General features: G+C 43.8%; 1 protein-coding gene across 1 annotated transcript in view; it reads left to right on the forward strand.

The window, feature by feature from the left end:
• The window catches only part of LOC112068142 (polypeptide N-acetylgalactosaminyltransferase 14), a 125,403-nt gene that overhangs the window by 77,248 nt on the left and 30,664 nt on the right, over nucleotides 1-17,491 (forward strand). Inside the window, 3 exon segments of the mRNA XM_070438048.1 lie at nucleotides 1,076-1,174; nucleotides 7,624-7,695; nucleotides 9,578-9,646. Coding sequence (XP_070294149.1) covers nucleotides 1,076-1,174; nucleotides 7,624-7,695; nucleotides 9,578-9,646 — 240 coding nt within the window.

A 17,491-nucleotide genomic window follows, 5' to 3' on the forward strand; every position in this document is an offset into this window, starting at 1 on the left:
GGAGAGAGATAGTTGTTATATTATGGATTATTGGCCTATTCTGCACCTGCCTGCCATTGTTGTAGTTTTCCCTGGACATGTCAGAGAATCTTACAGAACTCTGCAATGCAGGTTCAATGGGGTGTTTGTCTCATTTGATGAAATCTTGTTTGCAAGTGGACACCACATCGCGTGCCATAAAGTGCAATTGGTTCAATGACACATTCAAATTAGTTTTAGCCAATATTGAAATAGGTATTTCAAATATGAATTGGATTTTTAAAATGCGTAGAATGCGCCTGCTGCGTGCCTTTCTCTCTCAGTTTCATTCACTGCCTCATTAAGGGTCCCAGTTGAGCTTTTTTATAAACTTAAAGTAATGTAGTGTGGTGGCAAGTACTTTATTATTTTTGTACCAATTGAGAACTTTCGTCTTAGATTTCCCTGAGATCTGGAATTGTCCGCGAAAATTCAATGGTAAATTAGTCTTTTTGGGGTTTACTGCCAGGGCCCAAGGTCTGAGCAGTCTGCTCTAGCAGGTCCAGGCTCTGCTTGTAAGGTCCATGTGCTGTGGGTGACAGCAGGCATAGGTCAACTGGGAAGGGTAGCATTTAAATTCTGAATTGTGGGAGACTAACACCAGGGGCTGAGGAATTTTCTAGAATAGTGGCCAATTCGTTGATTGTAAATATTGAAGAGTGCAATGGCTCAGATTACAACCTGAACGAAAGGCCCCGCCCCTGGTTAAAGACTCTGTTCTTTTCTTGCCAATTTAATGCTGACGTATTGCCAGTATACATTGATTTAATTAAGTTATAGTTTTACACCCCCCCTCTTCTCTCTCTGTCTCTGTAATATCTCTCTCTCTCTTTCTCTCTCTCTCTTGGTATCTCTCTATCTCTTCACTGTCCTTTCTCTCTGTCTGTCTATCTCTCTCTGTCCTCGTCTCTCCTCTCTCTCTCTCTCTCTCTCTTCTCTCTCTCTCTCTCTCTGTATCTCTCTCTTCTCTCTCTGTCTCTTGCTCCTCTCTCTCTCTCCTCCTCTCTCTCTCTGTATCTCTCTCTCCTTCTCTTCTCTCTCTCTCTCTCTCTCTCAGGTGCACCACGCTACATTATGACCCAGATCTGCCCTCCACCTCCATTGTCATCACCTTCCACAACGAGGCCCGCTCTACTCTGCTACGCACCATCAGGAGGTAAGAGACCCCTGAGCCTGCCCTGTTTACTGACTCTGGACTAGGTCACTGTCAGTTTGCTCTCAGACCTTTGCCTTACTCATATGGACTCCCCACTTAACCCTGCCAAATCCCTCTATTGTCTTCCCAGCCTGACCCTTGACCTTTCCCATAGCTGCCTCACTTCTGCCTCACCTCCTCCTCACCTCTCCCTATCCCTGGGTGTCAGCAGCTTGCCTCAGCAGCTTGCCTCAGCAGCTTGCCTCAGCAGCTTGCCTCAGCAGCTTGCCTCAGCAGCTTGCCTCAGCACAATACAGCCCAGCGTCAGGCCTCCCCTGTCAACCTCTCCTGAAGCTGGTTCAGCTCTCTGTGTGATCGCTTAATGATCACGCAGAGAGTCCTGACCACCACTCCACTCAGGAGAAACTGTCCAGTTTATGTGTCCGCCCCAAACCATTTTCAAAGCTCTGCAGTTTCAACCAATTAAAAGACAATACCTCCCAGTAGGTTACAGCCTGCCCGTCCCTGTGGTTTTTGGACGGCTTCTCCGTTTGCAACTTTATCACAATTACACACTTCTCCTGCAAAGAAAAAAGGTTTGTAATTGCGCCTGTTGCTTCACTGCAGGCTCAGAGACTCAGGATATAATGGTGCCTAGCTTCAGGCTCCATCCCAAACAATATCAACAGAGAAGCAGCAAATAGCAGTTCACTTTTCTGATAATGAATTCATCTAGAAAACACACACGTCTCTCTCTCTSTCTCTCTCTCTCTGTGTGTTGCGATATTGTATTTAGAGGTAGGTGAAGGAGTCAAGCACAGGAGAGCAGAGATGTCCAAGTAGCGTCTTTTAATAGGCAAGTCCACAACAATAGGGTCAGGTACAATACCAAATAAACGCCCACGACAAAAGAGAACACAGTTACTCACGGAAGGAGGAAAAACAACGCTCCTTAAACTTATACACAATCGGTATATACGTGAAAATAACTGAGGCACAACCTCAATGAGCAACATGAAACAAATAATCCCGCACAAACCTAAGCAGGCAACAGGGGTAATTATCACACAGAAATGAAAAGCAAATGAAAACCAGGTGTGAAGAACAAAAGACAAAACAACGGAAAAGGAAAAATGGATCGGTGCTCGGCTAGTAGGCCGGCAACGCCGACCGCCGAGCACCGCCTGAACAGGGAGAGGAAACCACCTTCAGTGGAAGTCGTGACACTGTCTCTCTCTCTCTCTCTCTATGTCTCTCTCTCTTTCTCTCTCTCTCTCTTTGTATTCTCTCTCTCTCTCTCTTTGTATCTCTCTCTCTCTTCCTCTCTCTCTCTCTCCTGTCTCTCTCTCTTCTCTCTCTCTGTCTCTCTCAAATTTTAAATTCAATTCATTCAAATTTGCTTTATTGGCAATGACGTAAACAATGTACATATTGCCAAAGCTTACTTTGGATATTATACAATATGAAAATAATAAAGAATCAAAATTGTCAAACGGACAACAGCAACAACAAACACAAGGGTCAAAATAACCATACATTGAACAATAACAATAAGCATACAGTAGAGGAATGTTCAGGTTGATTGGTCTGTCAGACACTGTCCCTCATCTATGGCAGGCAAGCAATGTAGCGCGCTGCCAACCCACAGCTCTCTGTGTCCTCCCCAAAAGGACGGGTAGCCTACTCTCATCAGAGAGGTCTTTAAAACATTGAATATGGGTTTTCAATTTGGTGTAAAATGACACTCTCTAATTGTTTTATGTTTTTTGACATTTTGGTCAGGAAATGCAGCTCTGTCTCAGGTTCTGCTGTTGTGCAGTGGTTGCACAGCCTTTCCTCTACAGGGAGCCATGTTTTCCTGTGTCTACCTCTTCTCAATGGCAAGGCTGTTGCTCACTGAGCCTGTACTTTGTCAAGGTTTTTCTAAGGTTTTGATCAGTAACCATGGTCAAATATTTAGCCACGGTGTACTTTTCGATTTAGGGCCAGAAAGCACTGCATTTTGCTTTGTGGCTTGGTGCTTGTTTTTCAACAATAAGCAATATAGTTTTTGTTTTGAACTGTGTTGTAATTTGGTTTATTCTGATTGATTGGATGTCTGGTCCTGAAGGCTTCAGTGGTGTTAGTAGAACAGTTTGGTGAACTCAAGCCCCCAGGAACCAGCTGGATGAGGGGACTCTTTCTTTGCTCAGCTCTTGGCATTTGCATGGGCTTGGTAATGATATTTTAAATGTTTCCAAAACTGAATTCCTCTTTTTTGAGTTTTTTATTATAAGTGGATATTGGCCTAATTCTGCCCTGCATGGCATTGTTTTGAGTTTTCCTCTTGACATGTAGGAGAATCTTACAGAACTCTGCAATGAAGGTTTCATGGGGTGTTTGCTCCATTTGTGAAATCTTGTTTTTGCAAGTGGACACCACACCTCGCTGCCAAAAGTGCAATTGGTTCAATGACACATTCAAATTAGTTTTAAGCCAAATTTGAATAGGTATTTCAATTTGAATTCCGTTTTTTTAATGGCGGTAGAAGCCCTGCGTGCTTCTCTCTCAGTTCATTCACTGCCTCAGTAAGTTGTCCAGTTGAGCTTATTTTTAAACCTAAGTAATTGTAGTGAGTACAGTACTCTATATATTTTGTACAAAATTGCGAACTTTGGTCTAAGTCCTGAGATCTGGATCTTCTCTGGAAATTATTTAGTCTTTTTAGGGTTTCTCTCTCTCCTTCACTCTCCTCTCTCTCTCTCTCTCTCTCTCTCTCTCTCTCTCTCTCTCTCTCTCTCTCTCTCTCTCCTCTCTCGTCTCTTCTCTCTCTCTCTCTCTCTCTCTCTCTCTCTTTCTGCGTGTGTGCCTACCTCATTACATACTACTTTGTCCAGGGTAGTGTACTGTATACAGCACACTGAGCCACATAGCCAGCAGTTAAATACCTCCTGAGGTGGCACAGTACCAGTACCTTCCTGTGGCCCTCAGGGGTCCTCAGCCCTCAGTGGGTGGGGTTTAATTAACACAGTGCTCCATGTCTGTCGGCATGTTTTGTGTAATCATGACGGCCTCTATTTCTGCCTGCCATGTAATTACACAGCCTCCACTCAGCCCTCCACCACACGCTGCGGCCGCGCACGCCGGGTATCGTAGCTATAAGAAAAACAACAACCCTCATCTCCTGAGATTTCTCCTGCATTAATCAAGTTGTCTGGGGTTGCATAGGCTGGTTAGACCCAGATAGACCCCCTGACGCACAGCCACCAGAATCCTCAGCCAGTCTGTCTGTTAGTCCTCTCTCTCTCTCTCGTCTTCTCTCTCTCTCTCTCCTCTCTCTCTCTCTCTCTCTCTCTCTCCTCTCTCTCTCTCTCTCTCTCTCTCTCTCTCTTCTCTCAGTCTCTCTCTCTCTCTCTCTCTCTCTCTGACGCCAGAACGCAAACATTGATCAGAGCGAAGTTGAAAAGCAGGCCGTGGCCTCTCTCTTTGATTTGTGTTAGTGCTGACAGGATATTATTACAGTCCAGCCCTCAGAACCCTCAGAGGTGGAGAGGGGGCAACAGGCTGGAAACCCTCTTAAGACCTGCTCTCTCGACAGTGCTGGGACCGATAGATCAGAGAAAGAGAGGGGAGGAGAATAATATGGAAGTGAGAAGAGGGGGGGGGGGGGTAAGGGAAGAGAGGTAGAGATAATGAATACACAGTGGGATGAGAGTGGAAAGTAGAGGAAAATAAATGAGAGGAAAGGGGGGGAATTTGAAAGAGGAGGAATAGTGAAGTCAGGAGAGGTGAGGAGAGGTGAGGTGAGGAGGAGCAGGAAGGATAGGCCTGTGTTTTCATATCCACAGCAGGTAAAGCAAACTAAGAACAGGGAAACAGTCATTTACCCCATACTACACCGGGATGCTATATTCTACTGATGTTTGACGAGACGCTCTCTGTGCCAAACAGCCATAGAGGAGAAGTAGGTGGTCAAAACATGTCTAAATGGGTAGTGAGTAGTGTGATTAATATAGAGCGAGCTGACGCCTTCAGTACACACTCATGACGATCAGCACTAAACAAATGGGAAAATACCCACTGGGGAAAAACTGGTTGAATCAACGTTGTTTCCATGTCATTTCCCCCTAAAACATTCTATGTGATGACGTCGAATCAATGTGGAAAATGTATTGRATTTGCAAAAAGTTATCAACGTAAAGGAATTATCTCTTTTCTTTTCTTTTTTTTACCCAACTTTTAACCTAAATACAATGACATGGTGACATTTGTGGTAGATTTCACGTTGAATTCACAACTCAGCCAAATGTAAATCAAAACTAAATGTTGAAATGACATCTGTGCCCAGTGGGTRATGTAGACTGTATTATTTTCCAAATGTCACCTATTCCTGCATGTGCCACAATGGATTTTATTGATGCTGTGTTTACTCATAATGTCTTCCTCCTACTCAGGCATTTTGGAATGCATCAGGGGAAACAGAAATGAATTTGGCAGTCAAAGGSCTTCTCTCCTGTGTTTGGGTGGTGAGTGTGGACTCAAAGTGCTGAGCCACCCCATAAACACAGCAGGAATCAATATAACGACATTCTAAGACCGCAATGTACATTAAACACATTTCTACCGCTCTGCTAACCCAGTCCTTTTTATTGTGGGTAGTAATTCCACATGGTTTGTGTTAGCTTCATTTTGAAAGGAAATATTACCTAACCTGGCTTTGGAATGATGCCAATTAATCCGTTTTTGTATTGAAAATGGTTAATTGCCTAATATTTGTAGGTTTCTAGCTGTCTTTCCCCAAAAAAGTTTCACAAATATGTCTGTCAATCTTTCATTTAGCAGTCATCCGACAGTCCATAATAGATTTGACGTACAGTACTGTCTACATCCAGCGCAGACTAAATGTTTTCTCAGTGGGTTTGATGTTCTTGGAACAGTCAGTGTCGTAGTGAATGCCAAATTCTACAGTATCGGTCTGGACCCAGCTTTGGAACTCCCACATGAGACTCTCAACTCAATTGTGTTTTCTCAGAACTTCTCGCCACATTTACGACTGACTCACATGCTATATTAGGTATTTTACATGGTTTGAGAGAACTTTCACTTAAATGTTATTCATGCCCGATACATTACATTTTAGTCTTCATATGAAACCGACTGATTATCATAAAAAGAGGGGAAAATACAGTCTAGAATAAAGTCTACAGTAGACATTAGTGATGCTGCTGTTCTAGATATAGCCCACAGGGCTATAGTCATCCGCCTCCCCTGATTAGGCTGCATTTAGAATCTGAATCAGGGCTCTGTCTTACTGTAAAGCTTTTCCTGTTGCCACCAGGAACGGATTTCTGTCAGGGGCATTAATAAAGGCATGAGGATCAGGCGCCAGTGGAGGGTGGATGGAGCGGGATAGAGAGGGAGGGAAGAGGAGGGGGAGAGGTGGAGGGGAATGGAGTGATGAATGGGTCCAGCATGCACAGCGATAGAAGAACAGACCTACAAGCCTGACAGCCCTCCAATTATTCACCCAGACAGGAGAGGAGGAGAGAGAGAGAGAGAGAGAGAGAGAGAGAGAGAGAGAGAGAGAGAGAGAGAGAGAGCACACGGCAGAGGGAGAGGGCGGGGGTGGAAAGACAGTGAGAGAAAGAGAGAAAGGAAGGGAAAGAGAGAGATGCCCTCACACCATGCTACAAATCACACAGCAAATCCACCTTGAGTCCTGTGAGCATCACTGTGTTGTCCCCTTCCATAATTTCACCGCTATCACCGGAGCACGCCTGACCAGTAATGGGACAGGGATGGTTATGCTGATTGGCTGTCTGGGTAGACATGCTCTGCTCTCCACTGGTGTGTGTAATCTCTCCAGGAAGTTGGCCAGGCTGAGAGGAGAGGAGAGAGGTTTAGCTTTAGGTGGGCGGAGTGGTGTAGATCAGGGAATAGAGAGAGAGAGAGATAATTTGTGGGTGTGGTAGGTAGAGGGAATGAGTGCCTGCGAGGGAGGAGAAGAGGGTGGATGTGACTTGATTCAGACTGGGATAAAAGGTGAAGTCATTTGAGGGAGGTGTTGCAGCTCTCTCTCCATCTCTTCTTGCTCCATGACCTGCTGTTCAGCCATGTGCCCCAGGAGAGGAGAGATAATGTTAGAGGGGGATTCCAGTCTGGTTCTTATAAAGTGAGAGTTTAATATGAAAGGATGGTGTTAGGAGGAAAAAGAGCTACAGCCAGAAAGAGTGGTCCTGTATTTTCCCATACACTTAATAGAAAACCATCCAAATTGAATTTTGGGGGCTGACGTTATGAATTTTTAATTTTTTAATCTTCAGAACTAATGAAATAGTGTTGGTTTATTAAAGCCGAAATGCCATTCTCAATTTTTCCCATAATGTGGGGGAAAAGTAGATTACAGTACTTGCAGCTCTGTAACGATTGTCGTCTTTAAGAAATGCAATAGTTTCTACTAACTCTACTGTTTCTCCCCTTTCCTTTTGCAGTGTGCTGAACCGGACGCCAGTCCACCTGATTCACGAGATCATCCTGGTAGATGACTACAGTGAGGATGGTGAGTAGAGGAGAGTAGATCATCCTGGTAGATGACTACAGTGAGGATGGTGAGTAGAGGAGAGAGATCATCCTGGTAGTGACTATCAGTGAGGATGGTGAGTAGAGGAAGAGAAGATCATCCTGGTAGATGACTACAGTGAGGTATGGTGAGTAGAGGAGAGTAGATCATCCTGGTAGATGACTACAGTGAGGATGGTGGAGTAGATGGAGAGAGTAGATTGCATCCTGGTAGATGACTACAGTGAGTTTGGTGAGTAGAGGAGAGTAAGATCATCCTGGTAGATGACTACAGTGAGGATGGTGAGTAGAGGAGAGTAGAATCATCCTGGTAGATGACTACAGTGAGTTTGGGTGGAGTAAGGAGAGTAGATCATCCTGGTAGATGAATACAATCAGTGAAGTAAGTATCGGTAGAGTAGAGTAGATCATCCTGGTGCTTGTAGTTGACTACAGTGAGTTATGGTGAGTAGAGTAGATCACCTGTTGCTGTAGATGACTACAGGAGGATGGTGAGTAGAGTAGATCATCCTGATACTGTAGATGACTACAGTGAGTTATGGTGAGTAGAGTAGATCATACTGGTCTAGTAGATGACTACAGTGAGTTATGGTGAGTAGAGTAGATTCATACTGGTACTGTAGATGATACAGTGAGTTATGGTGAGTAGAGTAGATCATCCTGGTGCTGTAGATGACTACAGTGAGGATGGTGAGTAGAGTAGATCATTCCGATACTGTAGATGACTACAGTGAGGATGGTGAGTAGAGTAGATCATCCTGATACTGTAGATGATACTAGTGAGTTATGGTGAGTAGAGTAGATCATCCTGGTACTGTAGATGACTACAGTGAGTTAGGGTGAGTAGAGTAGATCATCCTGGTACTGTAGATTACTACAGTGAGGATGGTGAGTAGAGTAGATCATCCTGATATGTAGATGACTACACGTGAGGTTATGGTGAGTAGAGTAGATCAATACTGGTACTGTAGATGACTACAGTGAGTGATGGATGAGTAGAGTAGATCATCCTGATACGTAGATGACTACAGTGAGGATGGTGAGTAGAGTAGATCATCCTGATAACTGTAGAGTGACTACAGTGAGTTTGGTGAGTAGAGTAGATCATCCTGATACTGTACATGACTACAGTGAGTTAGTGAGTAGAGTAGATCATCCTGATAACTGAGATGACTACAGTGAGATGGTGAGTAGGTGATCATCCTGATACTGTAGAATGATACAGTGAGTAGAGTAGAATCATTCTGATAACTGTAGATGACTACAGTGAGTTTATGGTGAGTAGAGTAGAATCCTTCCTGATACTGTAGATGACTACAGTGGATGGTGAGTAGAGTAGATTCATCACCGTGATACTGTCGGAGATGGAGGCTGACGGAAGGTTTATGGGGTGAGGTAGGAGTGTGATCATTCCTGATACTGTAATGAACTACAGTGAGGATGGTGAGTAGAGTAGATCATCCTGATACTGTAGATGACTACAGTTGAGGATGGTGAGTTAGAGTAGATCATCTCGATACTAGGTAGATGACTAAACAGTGAGGATGGTGAGTAGGAGTAAGATCATCCTGTAACTGTAGGATGACTAACAGTGAGGATGGTGAGTAGAGTAGAGGAGAAGCTGTGAGCAGAGCTAGAGATAGACATGATTCCAGCAAGGAGGCAGTTGTGGCATGGATTGGAGATGATGAGACGAGCTCTCCCATTCTGGGTCATCTGCCGGAAAAAAAATGATCAGTGATTGAAAGATTTTCCCCTGTCTCTGTCAATGTGTTTATTACAATTCAAAGTCCAGTACCATTGCAATGTGGTGGGTGACACTGTTGATGACATTGCATCTAACCCTGAATCAATGCTCTTTTTCAGCAATAATGACTGCCTTCTACTCACCAAGTTGCCCAAGGTAAAGTGTCTTCGGAATGACAGGAGAGAAGGTAACGTATTTATTTGTGTGCGTGCTTGCATGTGTGTTGTGTGTTGAGAGTATTTTATCCGTGGAGTACACAAATTGTGTCCTCAACTTGAACACATACCATTTTGAGCCCACCACCAGTTGTCTTCTGAAGAGGGAAGAGCAGCATTAGAGCCCGAATGTTGTTATGAAGGCGATAACATAGACCAGGCAGGATGTTTCCTCGATTGGTAGCACCAGTAGCCTGCCTGTGGTAGATTGATTTCAGAGCACAGGGAAAAGCACCAGCTGTGAGCAAGTGGTGTGTGGTGTAGTGGGGTGCAGTGGTGTAGTGGTGTAGTGGTGCAGTGGTGTAGTGGTGCCAGTGGTGAGGTGGGGTGTAGTGTGCAGTGGTGTAGTGGTGAGTGGTGCAGTGGTTGTAGTGGTGCAGTGGTGCAGTGGTGGGCAGTGGTGGCAGTGGTGCAGTGGTGAGTGTGTAGTGGTGCTAGTGGTGTAGTGGTGTTAGTGGTGGTGTAGTGGGTGCAGTGGTGCAGTGGTGTAGTGGTGCAGTGGTGTAGTGGTGATAGTGGTGTAGTGGTGCAGTGGTGCAGTGGTGGTAGTGGTGTAAGTGGTGCAAGTGGTGCAGTGGGTGTAGTGGTGAGTGGTTGTAGTGGTGCAGTGGTGCCGTGGTGTAGTGGTGTAAGTGGTGCAGTGGTGAGGTGGTATGGTCAGTGGTGCGTGGTGTAGTGGTGTAGTGGATGTGGTGTAGTGGTGCAGTGGTGTAGTGGTGTAGTGGTGCAGTGGTGTTAGTGGTGTAGTGGTGTAGTGGTGAGTGGTTAGTGGTGTAGTGGTGCAGTGGGTGACGTGTGCAGGTGGTGTAAGTGGTGAGTGGTGCAGTGGGTGTAGTTGGTGCCAGTGGTGCAGTGGTGGTAGTGGGCGTGGTGCAAGTTAGTGGTGAGTGGTGGCAGTGGTGGTGGGTAGTGGTGCTGGAGAAATGCATATACCCTAACTTGGCTAAATCATTCTCAAACGGCCCGCCTGGTGAACAAACCCACTGGGCACACCCTGGTAGAAATCAAACATTGTTTAAAACGTCATTTCAATGAAGTTACATTGAACCAGTGTGGACTAGATGTTGATTTGACATCTGTGCCCAGTGGGAAGATGCCTCTGTGTGAAACCTTTAATGTTTTAAATAGAAAACTGGAACAAATTGGGTGTTCTAAGTCCACAACAATGCTGAAACCACATCAGGAGATGTATTTTGAGAGGGTGTAGTTGCTCTTTAATTCAATTGGGCACCTAGCAAGAGACATTTGATTTCTATACTGTAGTCTACAATGTAGGTCTACTGTAATGAACAACTGGGAGACAGAGAGCTGGTTTAAAGCGCAGGGCGCAGCAGGTTGTTTTATAGTAAAGGACCACAGGAGGAGGCAGGTAGCTGGGTCCAGGGACAGGCAGAAGGTCATACACAGGGGGGCCAAAAAGGAAACAGTACAGGCAGGGAAAAGGCTAGTAACGTTATCCAGGAGATCAGGCAATAGGTTGAATAACAGGAAATCTGATCATAAGTACATGCAAGGAATAGGCAACAGGTGTCATTAGTGAGGCAGGCCAAAACTATCATACACAGGAGAATTCAATTATGGGAAACCCAGCACTCCAATAGAAGTGTGTCCACAAAACAAATAATACCTCACACATGAGGGGTGCAAAGAACTGAACTAAATAGTGTGTGATAAATGACATACAGGTGTGTGGAACAGGTGATCAGAATTCAGGTGATTGGGATCTGGAGAGTGAGCTGCGTTCAGGGGATCTATGTGTTTGAGAGTGTGAGCTGGAAAGTGGGTTTGGAAAGTGAGCTGCGTTCAGGGGACTATGTATTTGAGAGTGTGAGCTGGAAAGTGGGCTGGAAGTGAGCTGTGTTCAGGGGATCTATGTGTTTGAGAGTGTGAGCCTGGAAGTGGGTTTGGAAAGTGAGCTGCGTTCAGGGGATCTATGTGTTTGAGAGTGTGAGCTGGAAAGTGGGTTGGAAAGTGAGCTGTGTTCAGGGGATCTATGTGTTTGAGAGTGTGAGCTGGAAAGTGGGCTGGAAAGTGAGCTGCGTTCAGGGGATCTATCAAATCAAATCAAAGTTTATTTGTCACGTGCGCTGAATACTACAGGTGTAGACCTTACAGTGAAATGCTTACTTACAGGCTCTAACCAATAGTGCACACAAAGGTATTAGGTGAACAATAGGTAGGTAAAGAAATAAAACAACAGTAAAAAGACAGGCTATATACAGTAGCGAGGCTATAGAAGTAGCGAGGCTACATACAGACACCAGTTAGTCAGGCTGATTGAGGTAGTATGTACATGTAGATATGGTTAAAGTGACTATGCATATATGATGAACAGAGAGTAGCAGTAGTGTAAAAGAGGGGTTGGCGGGTGGTGGGTGGGACACAATGCAGATAGCCGGTTAGCCAATGTGCGGGAGCACTGGTTGGTCGGGCCAATTGAGGTAGTATGTACATGAATGTATAGTTAAAATTATTATGCATGTATGATTAACAAAGAGTAGCAGCAGTGTAAAAAGAGGGGTTGGGGGGGAAATTTGGTAGAACTGATTTAAGTTTCCCTGCATTAAAGTCTCCGGCCACTAGGAGCGCCGCCTCTGGCCGAGTGGTTTCCTGTTTGCTTATTTCCTTATACAGCTGACTGAGTGCGGTCTTAGTGCCAGCATCTGTCTGTGGTGGTAAATAAACAGCCACGAAAAGTATAGCTGAAAACTCTCTAGGCAAGTAGTGTGGCCTGCAATTTATCACAATATACTCTACTTCAGGCGAGCAAAATCTAGAGACTTTCTTAGATTTCGTGCCCCAGCTGTTGTTTACAAATATGCACAGTCCGCCCCCCTCCCTCGTGTTACCGGAGTGTGCTATTCTATCTTGCCGGTGCAGCGTGTATACCGCTAGCTGAATATCCCTGTCGTCATTCAGCCACGATTCCGTGAAACATAGGATATTACAGTTTTTGATGTCACGTTGGTAGGATATTTGTGATCGTACCTCATCCAGTTTATTGTCCAATGATTGCACGTTGGCGAGTAATATTGACGGTAACGGGCAGCTTTCCCACTCGCCTTTTCCGGGTCCTGACCAGGCATCCGGCTCTTTGTCCTCTGTACCTGCGTCGCTTCCTCTTGCAAATAACGGGGATGTCGGCCCTGCTGTTTTTTTGTAGAATATCTTGTGCGTCTTGTTTTTTGAAGAAAAAATCTTTGTCTAATCTGAGGTGAGTGATCGCTGTCCTGATATCCAGAAGCTCTTTTTTGCTGTAAGATACGGTTGCAGAAACATTATGTACAAAATAAGTTACAAATGTGTATGAGAGTGTGAGTTGGAAGAAGACGTTACATCTACAGTGTACATGTGATGGCAGAGTATCCAAAACAAATGGATCCCGATTGATATAAATCATTATAATATAATTGTGCCAGGAGGCCTACTTTGCTGTCATAATTTAATTGKGAAGGTTTTTTTGTGAAACCCTATAGAAATGTCCAGTCAAACAGCGCATTATGACTGAACTGCACACAACAAAGTTCAACTAAGACTTCGGACCAAAGTTTTTCAATACCTGGTTTGCATACCCATTGCTGTCTTCGTTAGCATTTACTGGCAGATATCATAAGTTTAAAAACGTCTTTCCTAACTACTCTAGTACACCTTATGTCCACCAGATGCATCAAACTCTTCGCGTTTCAGCGGAAGTCATTAATTGTCAATGTAGCAGTCCGCAACTCTACGTTGGGGATGCCGCACTAGGTTGCAGTGCATTCTGTGTACCGCATGCTTTCAATATTTTCAGCTTGTGCGTTTGTTTACCGTGCAGTGGTACAAACGGAAGTACAGTCACAGACTTGAACTAGCTAGCGTTTAGCTACTGGAAAGCGAAGCACGTGTGTGAAGTACGGGAAATCTTGGCTAGATATATGGAAAAATAAAATGCATATGCATCTGGTGGACATCTTGGGTGAAAGTTCGCTGAAACTGTCGTCATTCAGCCACGATTCCGTGAAACATAGGATATTACAGTTTTTAATGTCCCGTTGGTAGGGTACTTTGTGCATGATTTCTCTATTCTACTACATAGGCTAATTGATACGGTGGATACTTCCACTACATTACTTTGATACACATTTTTGGGGATTCAGAAGTGAGAATATGTTATACGGCATATACTGTACCTGCGTATAGCCCCCACTACACCGCTGGCTGTGAGACAAGAGAGTAGATTCAGGGAGGTGTTGACACGAGAGGTTTGGATATGAGTGTTATGTGGTGATGCTATACAAGTATTCTCACCCCTTCACTTTTTCCACATTTTGTTGTGTTACAGCCTGAATTTAAAATGGATTAAATGAAGATGTTTTTGTCACTGGCCTACACACAATAACCCATAATGTGAAAGTGGAATTATGTTTTTCAAAAAAATTATAATTAATAAGCTGAATTGTCCTAAGTCAATAAGTATTCAACCCTTGTTATGGCAAGCCTAGATAAGTTCAGGAGTAAAAATGCACTTAACCAGTCACATAATAAGTAGCATGGACTCACTCTGTGTGCAATAATATTGTTTAACAGGGTTTTTGAATGACGACCTCGTCTCTTTACCCCACTCATACAATTATCTGTAAGGTCCCTCAGTCAAGCAGTGAATTTCAAACACAGATTCAACCACAAAGACCAGGGAGGTTTTCCAATGCCTCGCAAAAAGAAGGGCACCGATTGGTAAATTAGTTTTTTTTAAGCAGACATTGAATATCCCTTTGAACATGGTGAAGTTATTAATCACACTTTTGATGGTGTATCAATACACCCAGTCACCACGAAGATACAGGCATCCTTCCTAACTCAGTTGCCGTAGAGGAACGAAACCACTCAGGGATTTCACCAAGAGGCCAATAGTGACTTTAAAACAGTTACAGAGTTTAATGGCTGTGAAAGAAGAAAACTTCACAATACTAACCTAATTGACAGAGTGAAAAGAAGGAAGCCTGTAAAGATTTAAACATTTTCCAAAAACTGCATCTTGTTTGCAACAAGGCACTAAAATAATGTGGCAAAGCAATTCACTTTTTGTCCTGAATACAAAGTGTTATGTTTTGGGCAAATCCAATACAACACATTACTGAGTGCCACTCTCCATATTTCCAATTATAATGGTGGCTGTATCATGTTATGGGTATGGGGGGGTTGAGCCTGGTTCAGTCTGCTTTCCACCAGACACTGGGAAATGAATTCACCTTTCAGTAGGAATACAACAAACACTGTATTTAACCATGGCAATGTGACTGGAAATATGGTTGAATACAAACAGTGTAGTTATTCCCTCCGTAAGGCAATCAAACAGGTAAAACGTCAGTACAGAGACAAGGTGGAGTTGCAATTCAACGGCTCAGACACGAGACGTATGTGGCAGGGGCTACAGACAATCACAGATTACAAAGGGAAAACCAGTCACTTCACGGACACCGACGACTTGCTTCCGGACAAGCTAAACACCTTCGCCCGCTTTGAGGATAACATATTGCCACCGACGCGGCCCGCTCCCAAGGTCTTACTCACGTGGCCGACGTGAGTAAGACATTTAAGCGCGTTAACCCTCACAAGGCTGCCAGCCACACCCTCAGAGCATGCGCAGAGCTGGCTGGAGTGTTTACGGACATATTTAATCTCTCCCTATCCCAGTCTGCTGGCCCCACTTGCTTCAAGATGTCCACCATTGTTCCTGTACACAAGAAAGCAAAGGTAACTGAACTAAATGACTATTGCCCCGTAGCACTCACTTCTGTCATCATGAAGTGCTTTGAGAGGCTAGTTAAGGATCATATCACCCTAGATCCTCTTCAATTTGCTTACCGCCCCAATAGATCCACAGACGATGCAATCACCGGGGGCACACTGCCTGCCCTCCAGGACACCTATCATCCAGAAAGCGAGGTCAGTCCAGGTGCATCGAAGCTGGGACTGAGAGACTGAAAAACAGCTTCAATCTTAAGGCCATCACTGTTAAATAGCCATGACTAGCCGGCTACTCAACCATGCACCTTAGAGGCTGCTGCCCTATATACATAGACATGGAATCACTGGTCACTTTAATAATGTCTACATACTGCTTTTTTTCATATGTATATACTGTATTCTATTCTACTGTATTTTAGTCAATGCCACTCCAACATTGCACGTCGTAATATTTATATATTTCTTAATTCCATTCTTCACTTTTAGATTTGTGTGTGTTGTTGTGAATTGTTAGATACTACTGCAATGTTGGAGCAAGGAACACAAACAAGGAACACTACATCCGCAATAACATTTGAGAAATATGTGTATGTGACCAATAACGTTTGATTTGATTTGAAATCTACACTGGATTTGCTTTCCAAGAAGACAGTGAATGTTCCTGAGTGGCAGGAACATCCACTGTTACAGTTTTGACTCTAAATCTACTTCAAAATCTATGGCAAGACCTGAAAATGGTTGACTAGCAATGATCAACATCCAATTTGACAGAGCTTGAAGAATTTTGAAAATAATCATGTGCAAATGTTGCACAATCCAGGTGTGGAAAGCTCTTAGAGACTTACCCAGAAAGACTCACAGCTGTAAAAGCTGCCAAAAGTGCTTCTACAAAGTATTGACTCAGGGGTGTGGATATTTATGCAAATTAGATACTTATGTAAATTAGATACTTCTGTTTTTCATTTCAATATATTTGCATAAATTAAAAACATGTTTTCACTTTGTCATTATGGGGTATTGTGTGTAGATGGGTGAGAGAAACAATTGWTTTAATCCATTTTGAATTTAGGCTGTAACACAACAAAATGTAGAAAAAGTCAAGGGGTGTGAATACTTTCTGAAGGCACAGTATGTGTCATAGATACATCATGATCCCATCTAGACAACGTGTGAATCTAGTTTGTGTATCTCTATAAKATATTATATCAACACAAAAGGTTGACTGCTATACAGTCTGAGCACCACTAAACAGAAAACTATTAGATTGCATTATGAGTCATTGTTTTCAGGAAACTCATATGTCATGATGATTATTTTGCAGCTCCCTTTGTCACCTTTTATATAAATCCACAGGGGTGTTCTCAGTGATGCCATATAAATAGCTTTTAAATAGGCTAGTTTTAAAAAGCAAACTGAAAAACGCTGRAAAGCAGCATGTGCGGCTTGCTAGTTAAAAGCCCTCCACCCTTTCTGTCTGTGCTTGTCTGTTAAGGCAGAGAGTCATCAGATTCAGCACATTATACAGTCTGAAGTGAAATATAAAGTTGAAAAGCTGAGAGGTGGAATCAGACAGTAACGAGATGCAGATTGCTGTGCGTGGATAGAGGTGCCCCAGCGCTCAAAGGCGTTTGAAGTTCCCCTGATAGGTGGGTTCAGTAGAGGGGTAATGGATATGAACCCCATCTCACCTCACAGGCTGACAATCTGACATCCCAAAATATCCAAAAGCAGCTTCACCTAGTAACACCAAGGAGTATGGATACTRTCTGACAGCATCCACCTCAGGTACTGTATAATACAGGAAGATATGGGGCTGTTTTGATCATTGTTGAAGCCTTCAGTGTCTTAAAGTATTTCATGGTAGACTGGCGCAATAGACTGTTGTCATTGCCAAACATTTTCTTGTACTTTTATGTATTTTATGTTTATTCCCCTAGTTGTCATTGTACTCAGTGCAAGCGTGACTGAAATACATGAAACCTTCTCTTGCAAACAAACCTAAAACCCAGTGTACCTTCTTGACTTGTTCTCAGCCTGTGACAGATAAGGTCACAGCGCTCGAAGAGCCCGGATCTCAATCCCATTGAGCAC

Source organism: Salvelinus sp. IW2-2015, unplaced genomic scaffold, assembly GCF_002910315.2.
Source record: "Salvelinus sp. IW2-2015 unplaced genomic scaffold, ASM291031v2 Un_scaffold86, whole genome shotgun sequence".
NCBI lineage: Eukaryota > Metazoa > Chordata > Actinopteri > Salmoniformes > Salmonidae > Salvelinus > Salvelinus sp. IW2-2015.